Consider the following 27870-nt stretch of genomic DNA (forward strand, 5'->3'; position numbering starts at 1 on the left):
TCAATTCTGCAGTTCCTGTGCTTTGCCCTTGCTGCAAAAGAACGCCTGGATTTGCACTATGAAAACAAGCAGCCTGCCACGCTCTCACACCTTCCAGCTCTTAGATCCGCTTAGCCGTCTGATACCAATGGCTCCCCTGCCAGAAACCCTGAGCTCTATTAATGTTGCTCCTGCGGTGGCTGATGGCTAGGATAGTAGCCTAACCACTCTTAGATTTTCCAAGTCCTTCCAGCATGAAAAGTGGGAGAAGAAATGAGTTATCTCTAGGATGCAACATGACACCTCTAGATCAGCTGTCTGCAGTCCTAGTGAGCACATCTGGCACATGAGCACCTTCTGGCATAAAGGCACAGAAAGAAATTCTCTATAAACTCAGATAACAAGGTGAGCCAGAGGAAATGGAAGGTGCAATGAGTTCTCCAAACCAATCCAGTCCCCTCACAGCTCTTGCAATAGATTTTATAGACAGGAAAATGCTCCATAAAAAGAAGACTGGCGCAGCATGTGTGCACCAGAATCTGCTTCTCTGTGACAGGGCATATCTCTTACCACGCTAGAATTATGGAGACACAACTGAAACTGAGGTGCAGCAAGGGACAACACACAAATGAACACTTCAGCTGAGGAATTCCCTGTGCAGGCCAATGTCCTCTGTTTTCCTCAGCTGACTAGGGAAAAAACCCGGCTTGACTTTTTCCTCCATACTGATGATACCTGGGTCCTGAGCACGCAAATCTTCCCTTCTGCTTCCGCCTCTGAGCTGGAACTCTGACTCACACCAGAGCAGATGGACAGGGAACGTTCATCCCTTCTCACCTTCAAAATCGACACGCCCGTCTCCATTCAGATCCACGTCCCGGATGATCTCTTCAATATCCCGATGGCCCACCTGCTGCCCTAGAAGCTTCTTCATGGCTTCTCGCAGCTCGCTGGTGCTGATCTCCCCATCACCATTGGTGTCAAACTGCAAGTACATGAAAAATACCAGCACAGGAAATACAGTTAATGGAAATGGATCTTGCTCTGAGTTGGATTTTGTATTGTCCTGCTCCTGAGTGCCCTTATTTATCAAGCATTTCTTTTGTGTCCCTCCTTTTTCTCCTTTGGGTGCCTTTTGGTCTGGGTCCAGTCTGCCTTTTCTCCTCAGAAACCCCTCAATACTGCTGTGTCTGCACCAGCTTTCATCTTCCTTGCCTCACGGGTTCCCTTATCTCAGTGGCTTTCTCTGCTCCTCCCTTGTTTTGTGTCTGGCTTGGCTCTTTCTCTGTCTTCCACTGTGCTGCTCTCTCTCCTCCTCCTCTTCCCCAGTGGGTCTTCTCTATTTCCTGTCTCCTGTTCCTCACCTATCAGGGGGGCACACGGTAGGGAGCACTCACCTCTCTGAAGGCATCGCGGAGCTCTTTTACACCAATCATGTCTGCAGTTTCTGCCAGCAGCTTTGGTCCCATCAGCTCAACAAAATCTTCAAAATCCACATGGCCACCCACTTTGGATAAGATGAAAGATCGTGTGTAAGAACTCCATACGTTAGCCAAGCCCAGCACGCACTTTGCACCTCTGTGTGCCCCAGAGAGAGCTTGGATCTCCAGGAAGCAAAGCATGGAAGGTGCAGGACAGTGGAAGGAAAAGCAGAGGTAGTTTTACACTGGCTTTATGTTTTTGGGATTGTGGGCTAGGCGGAATGAGCCCAAGCTATTCCATCCTAGGCTGCCACTGACTGTCACGTCCTTGTGGCATCACGTATCAGGAATCAGAGGCTTGATCATTCCAGCACTTACAGCAACCCCCCGCTGCGCCTGTGCCAAAGAGTACGGCAAGGGCACAGCATGACGTTCCTGCACGGCCCCGGCAGCGCCCTGCAGCAGTGGTGGAGTCTTGCTCCGTTAGCAACGGCTAATGTATGTCCAACTGTTTATTCATCATTTTAGCCCTTTTTCTTGTTTGTCCCCTATCTGAAAGCTGTCAGTTACACTCTGAAATTTGAAGTACTTGTGTGCCAGGGTTATCAGCTGCTTTTGTGTGTGACTGGTTGCGTATGTCACAACTGTTTTCCTTCCCTTGACAAGTAAATTATCCTTTTTACATCACCACGTGTCAGAAATAACATGCACTAAATATACTTTTTGCCACCTGGCTGAGAGTAATATTCTGCACTGCCACAGACAAGAGACGATAAAAAATGATAGTGAAAGACAAGCAGCACAAACACAGTTACAGTGAATCGGATGCGTTTGTCACATTTTTCCATGACTGCAGCAGATGCCCCCATCTGACACGGCCGGCACAGCTCGCTCGCAGCCCATCCCCAAGCGCACAGCAGATCCACAAGCACCCGCCGCAGGGTGAACAGGCCATCCATCACTCATTCTGACCAAAGCATCTCCATCTTCCCAGGCTCTTTCTGCAGTCTGACACCATCTGACAACAGCTTCAATATGACAACACCTACAACATGTGCACCAATGTCTAACTGCCCACACCAAGGGCAGTTTTATACCTGACAGCGTAAGCATGAAGGACAACCCTTCCACTCCCTGTTCCCATACATCACAGTCCACACAGCTCCTTTGATATGCAAAAAACACAGCCATCAACTTCTAGGGACCACAAACATGCAGGAGAGATGATGAGGGGACCAAAAAAAGAGGGGGACAAAATCCAAAGGAAAAGCGACAGCAGGAGGCTGAGAGAGCCCGAGGCAGTGATGCAGGGCACAGCAGCAGCAGGGAGGTACAGCTAGGTGGGTACTACTCACGGTTCATGTTGATCTGCTGGGAAAGCTCTATTAGCTCCATCTCAGTAGGCATGTAGCCCATGGTTCGCATGCAGTTCCCCAGGTCCCTGCAGTTAATAAACCCATCCTTGTCTTTATCAAACTCCTTAAAGGCTTCTCTTAATTCTGTGGGAGTGGATCCAAAAAGAGCAATATTGTCAGTGACAGCCTGAAATACCTTTTCCAAGAAACCTCCCCAGAATCAGCGGCACTTTATGAGGCCAGGCTCCCTAAGATACTCCACATTTTCTCCTGCAAAAAGGCAATGACTGGAGAGCAATGCAAAGCTCTTCTAACAGCAGCACTGCTGACCCATTCCTTACAGGAAAGCTTGCCTGGACTACAAGTGTCACAAACTGATCATTGCTAAACCGTACTCCCTAAAAAAATTGAAACTAATAAGTTTTCCCAACTTTTACCCCTGCACTAGATAATATATCTAGCCCTCACTGTAGGGATCAGCAGCTAGGACGGCTTCCCCGGAGCAATACTATCACATCGTGCTCTACAACAGTTTCTGTGGGAGCTGGGGTGGACAGCAGTACCCTGACAGCCAATATCCCCTTACTTCACTTCTCCTCCCACCCTGAAGAAGCTGGAATGGATGCAAATTCCTTCACAGTCAGCACTTTTGCAATTTTACATATTATTTCTTTTGCAGGGGTTTCCAGGAATTATTCCAGTAATCATCTCCCATGATTTGCCCCAAATTATTTTACCCCATGGGGGCCAACCTGGAAGGGCCAGCCAGTAGGTTTTCACTGGGCAGGGAGAAAGGTGAAGCGGAAGGAGCGACAAATTTTACCTTCTATTTCTTCCGGACGCAGTTCTCTATCCTACAAAAAGAGAACACACTATGTTAAAGCCGTTTGCTTGCCACAAACACAGTTTCAGAATAGCACTTGTTGATGCAAACAGTTCTGGGACAAGCCAGAAAGTGAGAGAAGAAACAAGAAGGTGATGACATGTTTAATACCATCCACCTAGCAAGGCTTCCCAGCCCTCCTCCCCAACAGGAGGGGTGTTAGCCTGCACGCTTTTCTGTGGAAGCCCCTCTCCCTCACATCTGCTGGACAGGGGGATGACAGGTACTTCCCCAAAATAGAAGAGACCTGGGCCAGCACAGCAATACGTGTGGCCTCCCTGCCTGATGGTACCATGAGCACCTTCACGAAGCTCCTACATCATTCCCCAGCACCAAGTCCTGGAGCAGAGATGGTCCCTGCAGCAGTTATGATCTCTGCTACAGCCTTGATCGTACCTCCTACCGCAGCTCCTGCTGACACAGCCAGATCAAACCAGCTGGCAGCAGTGCCTGTAACCAGCAGGTCTATACCATCGTCTGCTTGGATCACCGCTTCATCCCTGTCCTTCTGGCAGGACAGCAGCAGCCACAAGCTCCCTTACAGCCCACGTCCCGGTGCCATCTCCTATAGTCAGTCCCCCCAAAAAGGTAGGAACTTGCGCCTTTCCCCCAGCCTCAACTCCATACACAAGCATTTTAAAACCAGGCATGAAGGCAGACACACAACATATACATCGTCAAGGTCATCTACAAACAAAACAGGACAAGGATTCACCATGTTCAGGAAACACTGCAACTTCAAACATCCAATTTGAATTTCTTGGAAGAAAGGGGAGGATATAAAAGAGTATAGGAAAATTCCAACACTGCACCAGGAAGAAGAGATGAGCACGGAAATGCACTGCTTTCTGGTTTAAATGCCCTTTCTAATTCCTCTCATGGCTCCCAGGCAAATCCAAAACATCTGAGAATTTGGAAACACAGAAACGCGATCTCTTGTCGTCTCCCTCTCGGCTTTTTCCCTCAACCGTGGGGAGTTTCTCCTTGCCTTCCAGGTGTCCTCCAGTCTCACCACATGTCCCTGGAGGCGGTGCCCTTGATCAGTTTGAGAAGGATGATCCTTTGCTATTGAACCACAGGCTCCTCTGCAAACTCTAAGGGTGGCTGCTCAGAGTGCCTAGCAAACTAGGACACGCACTGGTTTATGTCTGTGCAAAAGTGGGCCGTGCCAGAGAAATGACCAGCTTGCCACTCATAACCTTCCCAGAGGCATCTCTGTGCTGGATGGAACTGTCGGAGCGCGCTGGCTCTGCCATTTCATCCTTCACAGACCTGGTATTTTCAAACATGTCATCCCATTTGTTCTGCTTTCATCAACACCAAGTCACAAAACAATTCAAACACCTTAGACGGGATGCAGGAGGCATTATTGCCCTCCTGCTGCCTTAGATAAAACAGCAGATGAAAACCACCCATGATCAGTACCGACACGTTGTGCACCTCATTCCAGAGTCTGCAAACATTAATCCTCATGGACACTGCTGTGTGCCGGCAGCCGGCTCCGCAGAGCAGCAGATGCCGAGGTTTGATTACCACCGCCGTGGGGCGAAGGGGGCTGTGACCCACCCGTGGTGAGCGCTGTCTTGTGCGAGCGGCTGGGGCAGGACCCAGGCCTTCCTCCAGCGTGGTCGTCACAAGACCATCCTCCTCCTCATTCGCTGAAGACCACATTGCAACCGACATGACTGACACATGTCAGAAATGGGGGCTTCAGCACCGGCTCTAGTTTTGCACACCGAGGCATTTTCGATTGCAGGGCTCTGAGCATATCTTTGCACATGCAGATTCTGCCATCGGAGAGCCACAGACTGCGAGGGCAAAAGGAGGAGGAGGGTTTACATCCCTCCAAAAATCTGACTCAAGCGATAACTAACGTCATGAAGAGGTTTTCTGTTTTAAATTTGAAAGAAGATCCCCTAATATTATAAAGGAGGAAAATTGCTTTGGAAGAAATGGGCTGAATCACTCCACAGATTTTGGAGAACATATAGAACGAGGAATGAAACTGTTCAGAGAGTTTAGATCCTAGATATGAGCAGAGCTGACCCTCAGAGAGTCCATTACACATAATGGTCTTACCCTCATGTATTTCTGTTCTATGCACAATAAATCCTGTTGGTCTAGAGTCAGTAAAAGTAAAGCTGTTTATCAGATGCACTTATTCTACAGCAGGGTAGTTAGAGACATCACTAATCCTGTTTTGGAAACTTCTTACAGTACTGTGAGTTTCCAGGCCCTAAACAGGATGGATACCTGCCCAGCTATGAGCCTTCCACTAGGGAGCTTGATCTATTTCTTATGGGGTTGTATTATATATTATTTTATTATATATTTTCCACACAGTCTGTGCATGTGTGCTTGTGTCAGAATATTCCATTTTGTGTTTTAGCCAACAGGGCCATGGAATATGTGATCACTTGGTCGCTGAAGGTTAGGAAGAAAAGCTGTTTGATCAATTATGACAAATAATGACTCTTTTTTCGGTTGTTGGTTGAAGAAGAGGTTTCAGAGATGAAGATCTAGGTGTCTCCTGCAGCTGGAGATAACCACATTGATGCATAAGACAGAGATTTCTTGGAGAGGCAAGAAAGCTCTGACTCTCAGGTAACTGGGGTGATCTTTGTTTCACCAGAAGAATATGGAACACACTGGGTGAATATCTGACGATGCATATATTTGCTCATATGTATCCACAAAATGTGTGTTAATCATATGTTTGTGTATGTCTTTAAATTCATGTTATTGTAGGAATCGAATGTTTATGTGCAAAAAAATGTTTTACTTCTTGTAAAGATATAATACTGGGGTGCATATTTTTGTGTATTTAACATATCCAGATGCAGACATTTGGATTTACATACAAACACATATTTTTATTGTTTGTATATAAATGCACACATTAGATGCATATGAACACATAGTTACAAATAGGTGTGACTGAATGAACAGATATTTTTGCTGCTTATCTCTGCGTGTGTATGGGTAATAGCGTTTGGTAGCCTGGCACTATTTGCAAATATGAGGACAGGCTGATGTTCTTTGGTTTATTTGGCCAGGATTGCTGCAGGTCAGGCTGTGCGTGATAGCATATGAGAGATTGCCTTTGGGTGTCTGTGAGGAGGCAGATGCACGCTTGTTTCTGCTGGTGCTAGTGTGCTCACTGTGAGCTAACAGGAACAGTATCAAATCTGGGCATCTCTGTGGGACAGCTTCTTCCCAATATGGATGCCCTGATTTGCATTTAGGTGGCTATTTAGGCCTTAAATGCTGATCTGAGCCTCTGGGAATGAGATGTGGATGTCTTGCTGGAACAACAGCTTTGAACACTGGACTCCTCCTGAGTCCATACGATCATGTAAGTCCTGAAGTCCTAAGTCCTTCTCCTGAGTCCATATGATTATGCCTACTTGAGCGTAGGCTTGGATCTATCTTCCACAGCTGCATTTTTAGAATCCTCCTCTCTCGGTGTTTAGGCACGGGGATATCTCTGCACATCCTTCAGGTTAGACATCTGCCTGTGACTGTGTTTGCGCTTGGAGCTAGAGCGGGATGCTCGAGACCCAGGGCTGGGGTTTCAGAGCTCCACGCAGACAGAGCGTGCGGGCAGCTTGGCATCCCCAGCTCGCATCCACGTGGCTTTGTGCGTGTCTCGCCCGGCTGGGTGTAACTTACGTACAGGCTGCCTGTTTTCTGCGAAGCCCTTCCTCAGGAAGATGCATGCTGGCCCCAGCAGGTTGTGCATGACGGCGCAGTTCTGGGCCAGCACCATGAGCGGACCCTGGTACTCGCAAGCCGACGGCCCCTCTTCGCTCGTCTGGACAGCCTTATAGCACGTCTTCTCCTCATGGCGGATCTTCCCAGCCAACCAGCAGCAAGCAAACAACACAACAGAGGATGTTACCTCCCCGTAGTGCCCAGCCGCACCTTGGAAGTTTTACTGAACCGCCTCGCAGAGACATTATTGCTAAATCTCCTTCATCTGGTCCACACTGCGTCCCCCCCCACTGGTCTATTAGGATTTGTACAGAAGCAGTAAGTCCAGGAGTTCACTTTCAAAGGCTGATAGAAGTACAACCAACCGGGAGAATTCCACTTTGAAACGACATCAAGCTCTCAGCACCACTCACATCTACCCAGACACAGCCCAAAGGGCCACGCTCCCGCCATCAGCCCCAGAGTTAACGATCCCTTGAATGAGCTGCAAAGGACGAGCACAGCCCAGCCTAACAGTGCGTGTGCCAGCCTGTGCCCAGAGCGCAGCTGCCGGCAGAGCCGCGTCGGCCAGGGCACCCTCAGGAGAGCAGCCAGGGCCTGCACAAGGACACTGCGCTAGGCTCCGCGTTGCATTTCAGCAACGCAGCATCACACGCTTTAGAATATTATTAGAAGGCCTTTTACAGCATCGGGTGGCTCTGCCAACTGCAGGCTCTCACTCCCTGTGCCACTTCTAATTAGCTGCATCCTCAGGTTCTCAAGCAGTTACTGCGCTGGCCTCTTCTAATCACTGACAGTCCCAAAGCAGAGATCAGGCACGGGAACAACATTTTTGTCTGTTTGCATCTGCACATTTTCCTAAGTGTACACGTCCTGCTAAGCTAGGGCTCCAGAACAGAATCCAGCACTGGATTTTATAAGGAGGCACTGCTTTCCTTTTATAGAAATGCATTTCCCTGGCTCTGCAAGAAAACTCTTATCCTGATATTCCCATGCAGCTATAAAAAGCCAGCACAACCCACAGGACCCTTGGTTTTATAGAATAAACATTAATCATACATCAGATTCCTCTTCAGGAATGATTCTACTTTTACAGCCGGTGTTCCCAGGGGCGATCAGAGAAGCTCTGTCAATTGTCATTGTCTCTATTAACCCTTTCCTTAAAGCCTGAGGTGCTTTTTCAGGCTAAAAGACCAGATACACACACACGCACCCCATTCACACTGGTCCGAGTCGATTGCATCTACTTGCTGGGTCTGCCATGTGCTATTATATTGCACACATGGTTTGTAGTTCGCATTTTTGTACACAGTCTTACACCAATCTGCTCGTGTATAATGTCATGTGAATATCAAGCATCAAAACAAAAACAACTCAAGAAGCAAGCCATGGAGAAAGAAAATGATGAAGCAGAAAAGCATTTTCATTGCAGTCATGGATGAGGAAGAAAACTGACTGATTAAATCTGACACATAGGACACTTGTCCTTAAAAACCTGAAAGATGAGCATCCGTCCACAAATGGCATATTGCTCGCTCAGCTAAATGTCAAGGCATCTGTGTTGAACTGCACAGCTTTGTGATATCAGTGCAATGTATTTTCAAAATTATCAGCTTCATTTTCTGGCACATTTTTCAGTTTACTATACCAAACAATATGAATCACTTAAAATAGCCCACATCAGTGCTGTGTTTAATTCCAGTGAAGCCACGTGAAAGATCGAAGGCCCCACAGCCCCTAATCCTTGTTCGCTGACCCTTACAGTTAACGGAGTTAATTACCAAGCCACAGAGCAGTACCACAGAATGGGCATCCCCTTATTTTCCCGTGCGGATAGAGATTGCCAGTTCGATGAACAGTTGCCAAGAGCCACCAAGGATTCTGACCAGACAACCCATCACAGTGCCCGGATGACAAGGCGCACATCTTAGCAGGCAGGACTTATGGCATTCAGTGTTTCCCGCCAGGTTTCTCCTGCAAGTATGCCCATAAGTCCCCTCCACCACGTTCCTCCTATGCCCCGGCAGAGCCAGGAAGGGAGCTGTGATATGGGTACGGGGCAAAGCAACGTCAGCCGCCCGTTACAGGGGAAACAGCAGCATGCACGACAAGGAAAATGCAAGGACGGGACTGGGGAGCTCAGGCTTTTCCTGTCCCTTCCCGGAGCAACGGACCACTGCCCTTGCTGGCTGAGTCCTCCCCGTGGCTGTGTCAGACCAGCAGATTGTGGAGAGGCAAGAGACGGGGCTGATTAAGAGATGGCTCTACTGATGGTGAAGGGTGGCGAAGAGGGGGACCTGGATGCCAAAGCTTTCCCTTTCTGCACAGCAGAAGCACAACAGGATTCACCTCATTTTCCTGCCTGCCTGTCAGAGGGACTGTGCAGAGCAGCAAGCCCAGAGGGGTCTCTTCACCCTGAGTGCGTGGCTCTCAGAGGGAAAGGCAGCCAGGCTGGCCGCCGGGGTCACCGGGGGGACTCTGTGACAGGGGTAAAGCAAAGCCGCCAACAACAGACGTTGTGGAGACAAAGCTTGAGCACCCAAAACTGGCAAGGTACCCCTGTGTCAGCCAGTCCCAGACCAAGCCGGTGCCTGGGAGTGACTCGCAAACTTTGGGTTGAAATCAGGTCTTCACGAGATCAGTCTGTCACCCAAGAGCAGCTTCCACGCACGTTGCCTATCATCCCTCCTCTTTGCCATTTCAGCAATATGAGTTTGCGCAAAGTAAAATCTGAGAAAAAAGACTGGGATCATAAAACAGCCAAGTGAAATTGTGCAACTTTAAGACTGATCTGCAAAGTCTCCACTATAATCATGTGTGTCGTGATCCAAAGAACAGCAGAGCCCCAGGACCCATCAGGATGAATACCCCAGGCCTGAATTCACAGCTAGCTGGAGCAACGTCTGAGAAATTCTCTAATTCAGCTTTGCAACTTTCTCTCCTTAGTCCTGCCATCCCAGGCCTTCTAACTAGGCACAAAGTGCATTATTCAAAGCAGTGTTTACGAAGGAAAGCATAAATTACCTAAAGGACTGACGACACAGAGCTTATAAGTTCTTGAATCCATTTTGATTCAAGCAGCCTGGCCACACGTCAGACTTTAATTGCAATCGCCTCAATCACGTTGAGCACAGCTGCAGCGAACTCCTTTTATTGCAAGCTGGAGGTGACCTACAAGCAACCAAGATGGTTTTTCATATGTACAACGTCTGGGCAAACCTCATCTACTTCTGCCTCTCCCTGAAGGTCACCCTGACCTAGGGACTGGTCTCAGCACTGCCTAACTGCTTGGTGATGAAATCTCAATTCTTGTGTATCCCAGCTCCCCCGCAGCAGCTCTGTGCCGTCACTGGCTTTGTTTACAGCAGCCAAGATAACAAGAAAACTGTGTTTCTGCACAGAAGAGGCAAGTCTCTGGCCAGAAGAAACTCCCTGCTAGGGAGGTCCTCTCCTCAACAGCTCCCTCCCAGAGGAGCTTTCTCGGGCAGCCAGGTGTCCTGGGTGGAGCATCCTGATGGCAGGGGCACTTCACTCTCGGCAAGGTCTCCATAGAGGTAGTTCCTCACTGCAATACTTTGGGTGCTTAGCATAACTTTTTTGTTTACAAGGAGTGAATTGCATAGCTTTTTGCTGAGTTACTAGATTTGCAGCAATGCCAAGTGAGAACCATGCAGCTGACAGGTACGCAGTGCTGCAAGACCTTCTTCAGTCAAACAAGAAATATTTCTGGGGCATGTCATTCCCCTTTCAATCTAGTCCCTATCAGCAGAATCATTCCTGAATCTAATTTGTCCTGGGATCACTGTAAAACCTCAGCACAGAGCAGACCACGAGTTGAAGCCTAACAGATACACACAGCAGCTCGCAAATGAAGTCCAGCTGGGCCCAAGCGTGTAGACACATGGGCTGTGCTGCCGTGCGACATGATGCACAAACATGCATCCGGGGCCCAGCGTGCCCACTCACAAAGAGGCATGGACAAACAGATCACAGAGAAAAACATGCTTCTGTACCCAAACACATGCCAACAAATCTCGATGTGTGCATACGCAAGGATGGATGTACATAAAAAGACGTGCGTGCCTACATAGAGACTTCTGTGAGGACATCCACTAGCAGGTATCCACACACAGAGTGCCACACAAGCAGGGATTCCAGTGCGATGCCCACAAATTCTGCCCGTACACACTCACAACAAACACCACACGCCTGCTCACGCACCTCAGGATGCGTGCGTAGGGACGTAAACAGCCAAGGACACCCACCTGCCTCAGATGGGCTCATTAGGTGTGCACACTCTTACAGACTGACAGGAATACGTACAGACAGGCACATGCCCGCTCACACATACGTGAATGTCGCTACAGAAATGGCACACATGACTAAACTCATGCAGACACCTCTGGACTGGAGCACACACACACACAAACTCACACGTGTACACACACGATACGTTAAGATGCCCGTACGGAAAATGTGTGCCAGCACACTGTGCACATCGACAAGCACAACCTTGCACGTACCCAGGGGACAGCTCTGCACACACAGGGAGCAGGACACAAGCAGGCTCACGTGTATGCATACACACATGTTTATTTACACACATGCTGCGGCACCCAGCATCCCAGGCTCTAACGGCTGCACTTTCATGAGCAGCTCTTACGAAAAAAGACTGGTGGAGAGAGCTGAACCCTTCACACACATCTCTGCATTTCTCCCACCTCCCATTCCCATCTGCCCACAACGTCACCCATCCCAAGAAGCAGGGCTGGAAACGCACAATGCACTTTGATTCAGGGAACATACCTTTTTTGAGAGGTTTCTCAGTGGAGACTTCACACAGTTGCCCATAATATGCTGAGTCTGCCTTTCCGGTGGACTTGGTTATAAATGAACTGAAGCAACTGATCCCATTAAAGGTATTCCTTGGGAGCAAAGCAAGAAAGGCAGTGCCAGGCAAATCCAAACAGCTACTGGCTGCTGGGGCTTCCCTCTTCAGGGAGCTTTTTCTCTCTCTGCCTCTCTCTCTCCGTGTTTTTACTTTATGTTCACTTTCTTGAAGAGATGAAGCAGGAAGGAGAGGGAGGGGAGAGAAACAGACAGAAAGAGAAGGAGAGAGGGAGAGAGAGAGAGTGAGAAGGGGAGAGAGAGGGAGGCGGATGTATAATCTACATCAGATTAATGTTCAAATCCCTCCCACCCCCCTCAATCTGCAGGCAAGATTGTTTCACTCATGGGAGAGGGCTGATTCAGGGAGAATTAAAACAGAGAGGCACCGCAAGAAGTGATTTCAGTGATGATGAGTTCAGTGAATCCAGCTAGTTTGGGTCCACACAGCCTCTAAACACTGCATCCCTACCCACCCCCCTTCTAACTCCTCTTGGCTTTTCAATCACTAGCGAGCTAGGCTGGCCAGAAGGCAATCCACTTAGGGGCTTGGAGCACAGTCCAGAGCGCGTTTCAGAGCAGAAGTGGACCATTTATCTGGGTGGGACCTGTTGCAGCTTATAAATACCAGCAGACCTAGAAGTCCCTCATTCTTTTCCTGCCACGGTGGAAGCAAGACTGGAGGCAGCAGTCCAGGGACCCTACAACACTCTCGGCCCCAGGATAGTAATTTTTAACCACAAGGGAGAGACCTTGAGCCAGTCTTGCAGTAAAGTTTTTCCAGCTTTCCACAAGTAGAAATCAACTGGCTGTTCACCTGCACAAGTCTGCCAAAGATGGGCTTACACCTGAATCCTAAATCTGAACAGCCCCAGGCTATTTAATGTGAAGCAAAGAATCTGGACTTCAGATCCATCCATTCCATTTCCAAGCACCCAAGTCCTGGAATAAATAAGAGGCTCCTAAACCTAGAGCCAGCTCTGAACTCCAAACTTTAGGCCTGTTGTGGTAACAGAATCATCTCTGAAAGAAAAGGGATGAGTCCCCAGTATGTTTTCCTCTGATCTCAGGCTGACCGTAAGCACATTCAGTCTGAAAAAGAGATTTAAATTCCATAAAAATCTCACCATCACACCCAGGCAACAGGATCTGAACAGGATGGTGAATACAGCCTCTAGGTATGAAGCCACCACAACTGCAGCTCCACAGTGGTAAGAAGCCATGGCGTGAAGAGCTACCTCCCTCAAGAACTGTGAAGACCAAGATGACACTGATTCTACACCCTGTCTGTGCAGTGGACTGGTTAGACACTCAGCTGTTCCCCTGAAAGGTTTCACAACTTTCTTTGTGAGTGTGGTTCCAAAGACTCTACAAGTCTGTGGCTCTACAAAGACCTAACCCATGGGCTGAGTATGTGCACCACATGCAGGAGCCAAAGACTCATTCTCCTGGCAGCTCTAGGGCTGTAGGACAGAGAAGGATGAACTATCAATGTCACAACAAAGCAGGGATTTCTCTTCTCCCACCTTGCTGGTGCTGTGGCAAATTAAATGTGATTGTAAGGTGAATCAACGGTTGCTTGAAAGCTTAGAGGCTTCTTCCACCTGAGGAGATAAGTTTAGGAGTCCAGCCATGACAAGAGTCAACAGCCTCTCCAGTTCCAGTCGCAGCCAGAGGTGCACGGCCATGCGGGATGGCATTCCTTGCTGTTCCTTGTACTAACTGCTCCCCAAGAGTGAAGCAGTGGAACAGCCTCCTCTCAGATCTTCTCAATGCCTTCTTCACTGCATGGCCTAGGAAGAAGCTGCACAAAGGTCCACAGGCCCTCCAAAGCAAGAAGCTGCAGTAGCAGATACTGGAAGACACCCCTTGCACCCAGGGCAGACTGAGAGGGGGACAGAGGAGATGGGGAAGCTCTGGTCTAGAAAACCTCCATAGCAGAGCCCACCCATGGTGGGCTGGGAAGCAAAACTGTTCCTGAGCAGGGCCTGCCTCCCGCTGTCACATTGTTAAGACCCCTGACGCTGTGGAAATATACAGTCACTCCTTGGGGGCTGTGCCAGCCCTGGGCCCTGCAGCGGGGGGACTTTGCAGGAGGATGCTGAAACTCCCAGCTCCTCTCGAGGCTGCCATCTTTGGCTCTATTTCTCTTTCCCCTCTTAAAGCAGCTAATGGGAGGCTGATCTACCCTCAGCCAAAGTGCCGGTCGTTAATAATGTCCTCTGTCAGCTGGAGCCATTCCCCAGGCTCCTTGTTTATTGACAGAGTGCTTGTCTCCCTTGAGCAGAAGCTGCCACACAGTGAGCGAGGCGCCTGGCCTCCTTCCTGAGACAAACGACTCCAATTCCACGGCCGAGGGGAGAGAGAATCGCCTCCCTGCTGCTAATTAATTTCCCCTTGACAAGCAGCACGGAGGCCAGGAATACCCTGCAATTGAGAAGTGCCTGTCTCCTGCATCCTCCCGGAGAGAGGGAATGGAGCAAGGGGGTCGGGCATCTCCTGCCAGGAGAATCCTTCACAGCCCCCAGCCTGCCACAGGACAGCTTTGGAAGACAGGCGCTGAGTGTGCCTTACAGAGCCCCAAAAGCCTCTCAACAAAAGCTGAGATGGTCGTCATCCTCCAAATATTAGCTTGTACCCGAGCATTCAGAGCCAGCCACCATGGCACATTGCCACTATTGCCTGCTCTCCTGCTTTTCTTTGCTGAAGCTGAGGGAAACATGCAGGGCAGAATGAGAGGGCTGAGACCTGCCTCCAGGCTTGGCCAGGAGTTCACAGTCCAGGATGGGAAGAAGTGACGGGAGCTCACGTGCGCCAGGTTTGCAGCACAGTCACAGTCCTTTGACCCCGCAAGGACTCTGGCAGAGCTGCAAGGGGCCCAAGAGACGGGACCGTAAACAACTTTCTTATCTCCTTATTTACCCTGAATCTCTTAACAGCAATTGGGCAGCACATCACAATCTAGCAGACAGACCCTGCTGAGCTCTGAGGACGAAAATCATTCTCTGCACTGGGATCTTGTTCCCATCACCACCACAGGCAGCTTAGAGATAGGCAGGAAAGTGGAGCTGGCAGAAAGGTCATTAGAAGATTAGGTTAGAAGGAATATATTTTCTCCCTTCCTCCAACTGAGGCTGCTGTAAGAGAACAGGATGCTGAGAATAAGTGTGTCAAAAACATTTGTGTGTAGGTGCTGATCTGTGGGTATGCCTATATCTGGGGTAGTCAGTGTGCGTGTGGGAGGGCTGCACATGCATGTGTACTGGTTTTCCCACACTGTTCTTTGTGGCAATCACACTGTTCTTCTAAGGTCTAGGGCTCTGTTGTAAACTTTCTAAAAAAAGGCAGGGACTTTGTGAAATGCGAGTCTTGCCTATGTGCCCGCGTCCCGTCATCTCCCCCGAGGCCCAAGGTGGGGAGCAGAGACATCAGTGGATGTGGTTTGGCACAGAGCAAGGTCTCGGCTCAGGGGAAAGAAGTGTTTGGCGCATTGGCTGACCCTAGCACTGAGCAGGGAGGAGGCTGGCTGACTTGGCATTGAAGAGGGAGTGATTTAGGTGGTTTAGTAAGTCCTGATTCTTTAAAAAGCAGCAGTGATGTGCTTCTGGATGGCACCTTTGGCAGAAATGCTCATTCCACAGGCAAATGTTGCATCCCACCATAGCTAGTCACTTGGTAGCTGCCAGAAACTTTATCCGGTGACAGGAAATATCCAACAGCCACAACAGAAAGAACACAAATCAATCCAAAACTTGGGATTGTTTATCAGACCGTAGCTTTCCTGGCAAAAATTTCCAGTGGAAGTACAGATTTGTACAGGGAGACTGTTCAGATGCCAGGCCCATTTCAGTGCATGGTCTTTCGCTTGCTGGAACATTAGATCAGATAGTTGCTCTCAACATAACACAACACAACACTGCAACAGGGCAATGTCAGTAGGTAGGCGAGTTAACCTCTGAGGGGAGTAGGTAGTCAAGCAGGGAAAACTCATTTCTAGCATCTTTTCACTGGAGTCCATAGTTTTATCCAAGAGCCCATTGTACGCTTCAAAGATATAGTATTTTAAAATATGCCACCTTATTTAATTTATCCTGACAGGTAAGAATTTTTGGTCCGTTTTTTCCTATCACGGAGTAGAGAGTGCACATATCGATCAGTATCAAATCCATTCCCAACCACCCTTTAGCTGGTGGCCATCGATCTGTGTTTTACAAGAAACAACCCAGTCTTGTTTACTGGATGACCTCCGATGAGCCTTAGCATTTGGAATTGTTAACATCCTCCCATTGCCAGTGCTGTCAAGGGCCTTCTTTCAAAGCTCCCGACTGCTGGAACATGCACTGGCACTCCGAACTTTTGCGACTAGCTTCTCTCTCTTCTTCTGTGTCAGACTCCCCAAGTGCTTTTGCTGCACGTCAGGCTGTGTCTTCTAACCTCCAATGAACCTTGGATGGTTCCCTATTCCAGCCAGACAAGTACAGGTCCATCTCAAGGGGAGGCACCAGGTATCGGTGGCTGCAGTCCAGATCCTCATCTCGGGGGAGGAATATTTCTGCAGAGAGTTTGGGAACTTTCTTTGCTGTCAGCTGTTCCAGGAAGAAAGTGTTGCTGACTCACGCTGTGCATAATATTCTCCTCCATTAGAGCAATTGGATCATATTCAATCATCACAAACAACAGAAGGGTTATTAAAAAGACCAAGGATATTTTCCATCCCTCTCAAGGTAGCAAAGCCTGCTCTGTCAACTTCTGTTTGGAACAGCTTTGTCTGTAATTAGCTGCTTTATTCTGCATTAGATGAAAAGCGATGGGAATGTGCCATCTCCTGACACCTTCCTTGCAGATCTGGTCCAGATATTTTGCACTAGCCCAACTTCTGAGTCCTTGTGCAGGAGATGTGTTGGCCAGAGCACAACATGTTGTGGATATTTTCTGCTTTCAAGATCATCAGTGGGCTACAAACAGACAAGTACAAGCTTGACAGCCCAGAAACTGCTGTCACAATTTGCTGTGTACACGTAGTACAAAGATTGTTAGAACGAACCTTAAGTGGTCCCTTCCCTTTGCTGAGGCGTATGAGAATTGTGAATCACTATCTGTCTGGGACTACTGCGAAAGCAGCTGATTCTGCCCTGGCTCCCTCACCTCTCCCAAAGCGGAAGGGACAGGGGGGCAGGATTTGGCTGGCACATTGAGGTGCCACAGAAAGCGCAGCTGATTATTGCATGAGCAGAGGCCTGGGAAACAACACTAACCAAACGCTCCAAACCAGCCCTGCAGCATCACGCAAGACACACCACCACGCACCCGAGGTCTGCCTCACTTCTGTCTTGAGTAAGGGTCGGACGGCACTTTTAGAAGCATCAGACTGTGCATCCCAGCACGAGATCTCCACCTATAACCCAACACAGCCGGCCACGAACTACCTAAACCCTTTCTGCATCATTTCAGCAGAACGCAGGGGGGTTGCTGGCGGTTTTCTGCTTCCTGCCTTCAGCCGTTGTGACATGACGCCTCGCAACATTACACGGTTGCCTGTTTCCTTCCAAGAGCAGAGAATGTATTTCATCTGTGTGGGATGAAGCAATGCTATATATTCTTTCCAAAGATGGTTGCAAGGTGCAAAGTACTCTAGGGGAGGAATGGGTGGAAGAAACGTTCGAATATTGCCAATTACTTCATTCATAGACACTATTGAGTTCATGGTCTCATGCTGGTGTAGAAAAACTAACTACTAAAAAACTACATATCACCACACAAGCTACGGCAGCTGTTTGTCTTTATTTCTAAGCAGGGCATTTGATTGAAATTGGAGGATTACTCAAGTTCATGGGCACTGCTGTTGCTCTCTAAGGTCACAGGAATGTCAGAGGATTATTGAAAGGGAGCCCAAAGTTAGCTAGGTGTCTTTTACTGGATGCACACCGTATAGCCGCTTGTTATCGGAAATCAATACCACTCACGGACTCATCAGGGAAAAACAGTTACTGAGGCTGCGATGCCACAAAGGACCACAGCTCATTCGGCGGACAAACCTGCAGCCCAGCCGCTGCCTCTGAAGCTAAGCTCTTCCCTGACACTGTGTTCAAACCCAGTACTGCATGAAACAAAAACCAAAGCGGTATAGGTCAATGGAACGCATGGTGGACTAATTTAAATCATAACTAATTTATTATTGAAAGATTTTCTCCTCTCAGAAGATAAGCTGAATCTAACCAGAAGGGTTGTGTATTTCAGTGCATTAGATCATGCTGCTGTATATTTAATGAATGGAATATTTAATGAATGTTCTTTTAGTTTGGTTTATTCTGATGTCTTTCCATACCCTTTTAAAACAGATTTGTTTAAAAAGTAAAACATTGACAAAGATTAATGTTTGCTGGCAGACCCACTGCAGGCAGGAAGCTTATCCACTGCCCCCCAGTGATTCTGTACGTCTGGCTCTCATCCCTCAAGCTCTTTACAAGCAATAAACATGATAAGTCCTTCTCCAAGCTGAGCAGGGGGAGAGCTGAGTGGATGTGCTCAAGTTGAACAGAGTTTTTCTGTGTCTGTTCTGCACAGAAAACATGCGAGATGTACCTTGGAAGGCATGGCGGGTGCCAGCGGGCAGGGCTGTATGCATACGCCGACCATTTTCCAGCGCAGGAACGCATACACGTGTGCAGGGATGGCTGCACGGCCACCGAGAAGGCTCAGCAGAGGCTGCACGCCTCCGGGCTGTGTGTGCACAGACAAGACGTGTGCGCGAGGGCTTTCTCTGCCAGGCTCTGTGCCGACACACGCAGGGAGGGAAGCGCAGAGGCCGTACGACCCCCATGCAGGTACCCGGCCCTTCACCTGGCAATCAGCAGGACCATGGGGCTGTCCCCGGGTCTGACACACTCACCGTGTGGATGCCAAGTCCCAGCAGGCAGGGGGTCTGTGCCGAGCCAGGTCTGACAACCAGGAGCAGCCAGGGGCAGGGGGACGGGGGCCTGGTGCCACACTGTGCCAGGGAGCCCCGCGGGAGGGTCCCCACGCCAGGGAGAAGGGCTGTGAGCGACCGGCTGCAGCTCAGGCCGTCCCACTGGAGCGGGCCTGGGGACCCCCTTCCTGCTCCGTGCCCTTCGAGGACCCTTCCAGGGCAGGAATAGTCCTTCAGAGGTGCCGTGGCAAGGGGAGAAGTCAGCAGAAGATGTGGTCTTTCTTCTCGTTTTTTCCCTCCCAACCCACGCACCCATGCTCCGTACCAGTGAGCCAAGACTATGCGATGGGACCAGTGTCACTACGGCGGCTGGTCATTTCGAGACAGAAGAAGTCTGCTCACCCCAAACTACCGTGCCGATTTAGCACGGTAAATGAGCCGCTGTTAAAGCCTGTCCTCAGCTGGCCACGAGCCCCGACATGGTGCTGCATCACCTGCCATACAGCACGGGACAGCACCACAGGTGAACACCCGCTCGCCCTACATTCCACCTTCACCTTTGCCATCCCACAGCATGACATCCGAAAGTTTCCGTCACTGGCGCCACTGCTCCGGCGCAGCCCGACACGCTGCAGCCTCCCTCGCTAATACACGGCAGCAACGGGAAACTTCCATGGCTGAGCCATTAACCACTCTCCCTCGGCTGGGCTGGCCTGGGCTCCCTGCTCTCTGCTGGCGGAGCTCCAAGCGCGGTCCTGATGCAGCAAGTGCTCTTGGGGCAAAACTCCTGTTAGAATCAGCTGAAGCCAAAGCCATCAGAGGGACCAAGGTCATCCCGCAGATGAGGAGACCAGGAGGGTGGAAGGATGGACAAGGCGCTTTTTCTCTATCCGCTCCCGGCTGGTTTAGAGGAGAATGTTCCTGACAGCTCCTTCCCACACGGGCAGCCCGGGGACGCATTCTGCCCCGAAACGCGGCCAGTTCTGTCACCCCGGTTGCTGTAAGGTCCATTAAGACCTGTTAAGAAGAACTAAAGCCCATGAGTAAAGGAAGATGGAGCAGGACAAGAAAAGGGAAACGATACAAGAAATGCAGAAAGATTCCTTCCCTATTTTAACAGTAATGCGGACGCTGACATTAAAGCAGGAAAGGGAGACGGTGCAGATAGGAGAGGCTTTTAACTCCCTGTACTAATAGAAATACAAAAGCCCCTTTGGCCACAGTGCTAACAGCAGAAGCCTGTAAATATTTAATGATTCCCTATGGCATTGTTTGACCCCTCTGATCCCCATGCTACCAGAGGCAATTGACAGAAAACTGTTGGGGAATCACTTCACTTAAAAATTTAACAGTCGGGCAGGGTGTGAAAGCTAAACGGCTCTGAAAACGGTTGGGTCTCACATGGCAGGATCGCTTGCAAATTAATATTGCATAGCAAAGGCCCGGAAAAAGCTCTTCTTAAAGGTGCCAGCTAGGCCAATGCTGTGGCACAGGAGGAACGAAGCGATGAGCACCAGCGGGTTTCTGTGCCGTGGTACCCATACAGCGCTGCGCCGTGAGCCCGGTGTCAAGCTGTTGCTGCACCGTAGGTGCTGCTGCCGCATCACTGTGACCCCAGGAATCCTGCTGCCACAAAACTGTGGCATCGCGGTCCCTGCTGCCACCACACTGCTGTCGCAGTCTCTGTGCTGCTGTTGCTACCGTTTTCATGTTAATAAACCGCGTCCTGCTGCCAGGCTGCCACCTCGTCACCATCCCGGCTGCCGAGGGATCACTGCTCCTCTGCTGTTACAGACGTGTGACTGCTCAATACCGTGCTGTTGCTAAACTGTGTCCTGTGGCCACTCTATAGGCATTATGGGACCATCACACTATTCTGCTCTGCACGGGTGATAGCACGCTCCTTTTTGCTCCACAACACACTTTACCACTTGGCCACTCCAGCACTGTCCTGCTACCAGGTCAAAATTACATGAAACACCCTCCCCACGCTGCCTTGTCTCGCCACTTTCCCACTTCGCTGCGTTATCACATGCGCATCCCTTGCCAGCTACGCCCGTGAGTCGCTGCGCTGGTCTCACACCGCACTGAGCTGCTGCTGCTGCAGCACTGCTTGAGAACGCCGCTGTCCCGCCGTCACAGGCGTCGCGTGACCAGCCGTACTCACACTGCTCTTCTGTCACCGGGGAAGTCTGTGGCGTTGCCCTCGTGCTAGCTCACAGCTGTGCCTCCAACACTGCGGCACGGTGGTACCATCTCACTCGCTGCCCGCTGGAACAACGGGATGGTGCTGTCAGATCAGCGCAGCCCTTTCCTAATATCACACCAGAAGTAATTGCTGCTGTACAGAATAGCTCCCGTCTGGAATATTGTATTACTGCATCATTAGACTGCTAAACTCTTCTGTCAGGCTACAACACTACACAACTATCACACCTGTGCACTGCCAAACCCCTACCGCATGGCACCAGTATCACATCTCTGTTCTGCCACCGGATTGCATTACCACCCCACCGCATTGCCAGCGCTGTGTTCTCCAGGCGCTCGGTGCTGCGCAGCGCTGCGTGCTAACCAGTAAACTCCACGGCAGAGTGCTCTTCTGCGGCTGCCTCGCCGATCCGGTGTGCAGACGTGTCATCAGACTAAGATGACATCCTGGCTTGTACTGATACATCATTACACTACCCTGCATTTGTTAGTTCATGTACCACTCAATCACAAAATGGTAAAATGCCCCAAAAGAGTGTTACTGCTTTATTATATTAGAACATCACTGCACCAATATAGCATAAGTCTAATTAATAAAATATCACTGTGTCCTGTATCCTGGCAGTATCTTATCATTCTCCTGGAGTACACACCCACAGTGCACTATATTTCTGTGCTGGTTATATAAACACAGCACTTCTCCCTTCACTCTGTCTTTTTTTCTGCACAGCTACAAATCTGTCTCCCCCAGACACAGCCCTGTCGTCCTGGGCTGCTCCTTTTTGCTGTTACTGCAATAACGACATCCTTCGTGAAGTCACCCCTGCAATCTTTTCTGCGTATCTGGTTGCACCACTGTCGTGTCCGCATCTGCGCCCACATCACTGCACCACCGTGGTGGACAGGGGGACACAGGGTGACAATAGTCCACAGCTGTAGAAGTGGGACAAGAGACACTGGTGCCGCTGGTCCACGGTGCTCTGCTGCAGCAGATATGCATCACTCTGCTCTTCTCCTCCTCTGTACTGCAAAACTACTGTTTTAACTGTTTCACAGGGGGATGTGTGGGCTGGAGAGAAGTTCTTGTATTAAATAAATTGCCTGCTGAGCTGTTGCTCTCTTTTAATTACAACGTGGAGCGGATTGGTGTTACAGAACCTGCAGCCTTACACTGCAGTCCTGAACACTTCTGTGCCTCTGACCCTGCCTCAGTCCAGGCTGCAGCTTGGGCTCCTGTGGGTTGAAGTCCTTTGCCTGCCTCAAAACATCACTCACGTTTTTACACAATGCTTAGCACTTGTTTCTTCACTCACAGAAATGAAATTCCCATCATTCAGTTCCCTGACAGAATTTCCACAGTTGTTATCCTTGGGCCTTTATTCATCCCAGGATTTTGATATCTCTACGAAAAATCTTCACTTACCTCTTCCTGTAACCAGCTCTTCATGTATCCCATGTTATAGCTCCCCTTTTTGTATCCACACAACCCCTGTACAGCCCTACTACAGCCCACTCATAAAAGCCAGTCCTAAAGTCTCCGCTGGATGGTCGTTCGCTCACAGTTACTTCAAACAAAGCAAGCAAGAGATGAATACAGAGAAATGGGAATAAATAATATTATGCTCCAAAAGAAAGATGTTGGCGTTTGTTTATAAGCACTGGTGCGATGTACCCAGTGAAAATGAGAATTGTAGCTGTCTCTTTTCTGTAAGAGGCATTGCTCAACACCACAATTAAATTTTGCTAAGTTTACAGCTTTTGAAGGTGTCTCACGGCACTGCAGCGCAAGCAGCAGAGCAGGTAAAATAGAGACGCCGTTCAGGTAAGGGTTGAGTTCAAAACCAGACAGGTTTCTGTGAGTGGGAGCCCTGGCATGGATTTGTTTGTGTTTCTGACATTTTGGGGACATAGGACTCCACAGAGCTGTAAAAATCTGTTCTCGGATACATCTTCACTTTCCTCAGAACCACAGGTACGGCACAAGGCAGAGCTGAGCCCAGGGATTTCAAAGCCTGGTGCTGGAATATTGCTTTTTGTAACCCGGTTGAGCACCAAGCCGCTCACCAGGCCCTTCCTTATTGCTACTACAAAATTTTAATCCAGCCTTCTGGTACACCATTGGCACAGGGAGGGTAATACTCATTCCGACCTAAACACAGCCATAACATTCATAAACAGCAGACTGTCAGCGAGGCTGCAAAACTGTTGAGGAGAACAGATGTGCTTTCATTTTTCTCTGGAGAAGTCAAGCTGCACAAGAAGTAGACAACACTTCCTGACATCAGATTAAACGGATACGGGTGTATTGCCTCTTTCCACCCAATTACAAAAATTCCTCTCCTTCTCCCCATAATCTTAACTTGAACGGGCACCCTACAATGCCTCCCAAACCCACTCTTAAAAAAAAAAAGACCCAATGACAACAAACTCCACAAAACACAATTCTGGTTTAATCGATCACTTCCAGGGCTGGAATTTAGCCGCCCAGGCTGCTGGCTTATAGCTAGAATTGTGCTTCTGGGAGATTGCAGTTACATTAATCTTCCCGGAGATTACATCTCCCAGTAACATCCCTAAACGGCTCTAAAAGAAAATTTGGAGCCAGTCTCCCTCTGCCTTTTCATTTTTAGAGGGTGGCCCAGTTGGGTAATTTCACTACCCGAAGCAGCTAAAAGCGACAGCTTTGTACCGAAAGAGCTTGCAAACACCGAAAGCATCTGTTCCATCCTAACATAGTGACTGGGAAGGCTTCGGAATTGGGTCAGGATTTTTTCTGCCGTCCTCCCCACTACCTTCTCCTGACAGCTTCTGCCATCAGCAGTGATTCCTACGCCGATCGTACAGAAATGTACCATAAGGAGATGTAAACAAATACAGCAAAGCAAGGCGGGGAGCCAGAGAGATGGGATCTAAGAAGTAAATGCGTCTCAAAAACCCGCTCCCCTGGCTCTCCCCCTCAGCAGGCAGAGCCGCAACTTCCCCCGGCGACAGGGAAAGCACCGGCGCTTCCCCCGCCGGCACCGCCGCGAGCGCCCGGGGGCTGTGGGGGGCCGGGACCCGCACCCCGACCCCGCGGCGGAGCTCCTCCCGGGGCGGGCGGGGGGCGGCCAGGAAGCAGTGCATTTCCCGCGGGGGGCGAGGGGCCGGGAGCGGGGCGGGGGGGGACGGACAGGCGCTTTGCCCCTTACCTGGCCAAAGACGGAGCTGAGCATGGGGTGCAGCTGCGGGAGGAGGGGGTCCGCTGCCACCGGCCGCTCGCTGCCGCGGGGCTTGGCGGAGTACTTGCAGCCGGGCTCGGACGGAGGGGAAGCGCCTTCCGAGAGCCGCAGGGACTCTCTGCTGGACCTCTGCCCGCGGCCGAAGAGAAAGTCCTCCTCCGCCTCCTGCCCGTCCCCCGCCGCGAGCCGCTGCGGGTCCGGGGGGTGCCCGTGGCTGGCGGGCGGCGGGAGGCGGCGGTGCTGCCGCGGTGTCCGCGCCGGCTCCTTCCCGCTGCCCCTCCTCGCAGCTCCTCCCGCCGGCTCCGGCTGGCTCTCCCCGCGTCCGGGCGACGGCTTCCCTGCGCCCCGCAGCCCGTCCTCCCGGGCGCCCGGGTGGCAGAGCGGCCTGCGGGCGCTGGGCTCCCCGGGGAGCGGCTCCTGGCTCGGCTCCCTCCCCGCCTGCCCGCCTGGTCCTCTGCGGGGCTGGGGCCGGCTCCCCGCCGCCTTCAGCAGCGAAGTGCGGGACTCGCTCTTCGCCATGGAGGAGCCGCTCATCGCGGGGCCGCTAGAGCCGCATCCCCGGCCGGGCGGAGCGCTGCCGCTGCGGGCAGGGCTGCGGCGTGCCGCTCACGGCATGTCCTGCGGAGACCCGCTTAAATCCCGCACCGCGGCCCATGTGACAGCGCAGACAAAGGCCGCAGAAGGGGCGCTCCGGCGGGCACCATGCGTGTGTCCCCCCCCCGCCTCCGCCCCGGGCCCGCCGCCTCTCCAGGTGAGCCGGGGCCTCCCCCCGCCGGGGGCCGGCTCGGGAGAAGCGGTGCGGGCGGCGCTCCCGCAGCACGGCGGGCGGGCAGGGCCCGGCGGGGAGGGGGGGCCCGCAGAGTCCGCAGCACCCCCCCACCCCCCCGGGCCGGAGCCGCGAGAGCATCGCCCCGGGGGGTGGGGGGGGCTGAGCCCCGCATACCCCGAGGAAGGAGCGGAGTGCCTCCGAGGGCCGGGCAGCCCTGCCCCGCACCGTGCCCCGCCGCGGGGTCCGGTGCCAGCCCCAGCGCTCCGCCCGCCCGAACGGGTCAGCGGCCGCGGGGCTCGGCATTAGAGCCAAGAGGGCTCGCAGCCCCGACCCGCAGCCCAGCAGGGCGGGAGGGGAGGCTCGGCCCCAGCCTCTGCCCGCGGGGGAAGTTTGGATCCAGCCCGCGACACAGACGCGGGGGCTTTGCTAGGGCACGTCATGAAAGGATATAAAAATGAAGGACTTTGCACCTGAAAAGCCGATTACTTCACGTCTTTGTAATCAAACACAGGTAATTAAGTGGCAACAGGTCGTTCAATAATGATGTTCTGTTTAAAAACAGTGAAAGATAATGGTGTCAGATCATACAGATGTTCCCGATGAGGAAAGGACCCGGTTCCTTCTTGCTCATCTTCAGACAGCGGTTGTGCCTCACCGCCAGGCTCAGATACCTCAGCAGTTTATGTACCCAGCAAGACGAAGGTGTGATTACCACATAATAAGCTTACTCACGCTAGCTCTGCTCTTGCTGGCACATGCACAGCAGTCACTATGTGATGACACAGCCTTCCCTGCAACAACCCAAGTGCAACTTCTCTTGGCAGCCTGGGGTCCCGTTGCAGCCTGTGCTGCTCTGCCCTCGCCGCTGCAGTCACGCGCTGCCGGTCAGGGCAAAGCCGCCACGGAGAGAGAACTACGCTGTGGCCCTGGCTCGGTGTGCTCTGTCCCCTCAGACGCGCTATCGGCACCAGATGCGCAGCAGCCGTGCGCAGTCCCTGGGCAAGGTGCCCTCCGTCCATTCTCAGGATGGTGGAGAGGAGAGGCTGGTCCCTCCGCTCCTTTTCCCGCTTCAGATGCTTGGCAGCAGCCGTTGCAGTGGCCAAATGGGCTGTTGGAGGGGTTTGCGGTGGGGATATTTGTCGAGCAGCAATTTCTCATTCATTCATACCTGCAGTGTCGTTTCAGCTCCTAATTACAGCCAAGGTAATTTTTGGAGGTTTTGTTTGATTTGTTTGGGTTTTTTTAAACAGGCTGCTCCTGTTTGATATCAGCAGTGCAGAACAGCTACTCGTGGCTGGATAAACACGAGCCCTGGCTTTCCCAACTGCAGCTGCCTTGCTGGAGCTGTGGCTGCTACAGGGGTCCTTCTGCCAGGAAGCTCAGAGGTAGCAGGAGGCTGAAATGAGCATTTCTCAATACCTCTCTGTCCTGAGGAAATGAATTCCATTAGGATGCAACATTGCTTCTAGAGAAGCTGCCATTTCTGGAGTCGCAGCTGGTGCCGACGAGGCATTGCTGTGAGGAAGTTCACACAGATAACATTATTCCTGTCCAGCCTGACTAACACTGCCCTCGCCCTCCCCGGGGTCTTCCAAGCTACTCCTGAGGACTGTGGTGACACGGCTGTCTACAGGTGGGTTGTAGCTCCTTGCCTCAATCAATGGAGCATTGCAGAATCTGGAGCAGATGCCTCATTAGTGAGAAGGGACTCACTAGTGCAGGTGTGATTCATCACTTTGGAGAGCACTTCAGGGATCAGGGCAAGAAAGGCTTGACTAACAGAGGCAGCAACAATGCAGGCAGGGGCCATGTTACAGAACCAAGCAACAAAACAGCAGCAGCAGCTGAAAAAACTACAAAATGGGACAGACTGAGAGCACAAACCAGAAATCTGGGTGGCCACAGCACCTGTATTTGGGTTTCAGCTGGGAACAAACCCTGGCTATTCAGAAAATCTGGAGCACGTTCTCCTCACAAATTCATTTTGGAATTTTTTTGTATATTTCCTTTTCTAGACAAATTAATCTTGGGATCACAGTGGCTGCGTAGCATCCACTGCATACTAAAGAGCTAGCTATTCTGGAGCCGAATGCCAGGGAACAACAGTGCCCGGCTGCAGAGAGAAGCACATAATTCCAGCACGGCTGAGCGGCGAGATGCGCGGGGACATCTCTCTGGAGAGCGCGTGGCTCCTCTTCCATCTGGCAGCACAAAAGAGGACAGGCCTGAATCCTCAAGACACGAAGATTATATTATGTAATGTGCACGCTCGCCGCTTCTGGAGACGGAGCTCTGTCAAAACTAGCCGTGTGATGCAGTCAGAGGCCAGGCCAGAGGGGAGCTGCACTTCCCTCCCCAGACCTGGGGGATCCTGGAGCGAGCGAGTAGCCTGGGGGGGGAAGGTGGATCTGATTCCAGCTTGCAATGACAAATGTGGCACTGCCTGCAAGTGTAAAATCCTGTCTTTCCTTAAAAGTGCTATCAAAAAGCATGCACGTGAACAAATGCGTGAGCGTTCTTGGGGGAAGG

General features: G+C 51.0%; 1 protein-coding gene across 4 annotated transcripts in view; it reads right to left on the reverse strand.

Annotated features, from left to right (window-relative positions):
* The window catches only part of CABP1 (calcium binding protein 1), a 45003-nt gene that overhangs the window by 1562 nt on the left and 15571 nt on the right, over positions 1–27870 (reverse strand). The window contains exons 2-7 of one of the 4 annotated variants that reach the window (XM_009936727.2): positions 12159–12407; positions 7315–7491; positions 3579–3609; positions 2756–2899; positions 1377–1486; positions 817–964 (exon numbers count right to left, since the gene is read on the reverse strand). In XM_009936727.2, the coding sequence (XP_009935029.1) occupies positions 817–964; positions 1377–1486; positions 2756–2899; positions 3579–3609; positions 7315–7491; positions 12159–12203 (655 nt within the window). In that variant the 5' untranslated portion in view covers positions 12204–12407. Of the gene's footprint in view, positions 1–816; positions 965–1376; positions 1487–2755; positions 2900–3578; positions 3610–7314; positions 7492–12158; positions 12408–24542; positions 25383–27870 lie in introns of those variants that run through there. The other 3 variants (XM_075434830.1, XM_075434831.1, XM_009936728.2) reach the window with 3 other exon arrangements.

The sequence above is a fragment of the Opisthocomus hoazin genome, chromosome 13 (genome assembly GCF_030867145.1).
Source record: "Opisthocomus hoazin isolate bOpiHoa1 chromosome 13, bOpiHoa1.hap1, whole genome shotgun sequence".
In the NCBI taxonomy this organism is placed as follows: Eukaryota; Metazoa; Chordata; class Aves; order Opisthocomiformes; family Opisthocomidae; genus Opisthocomus; species Opisthocomus hoazin.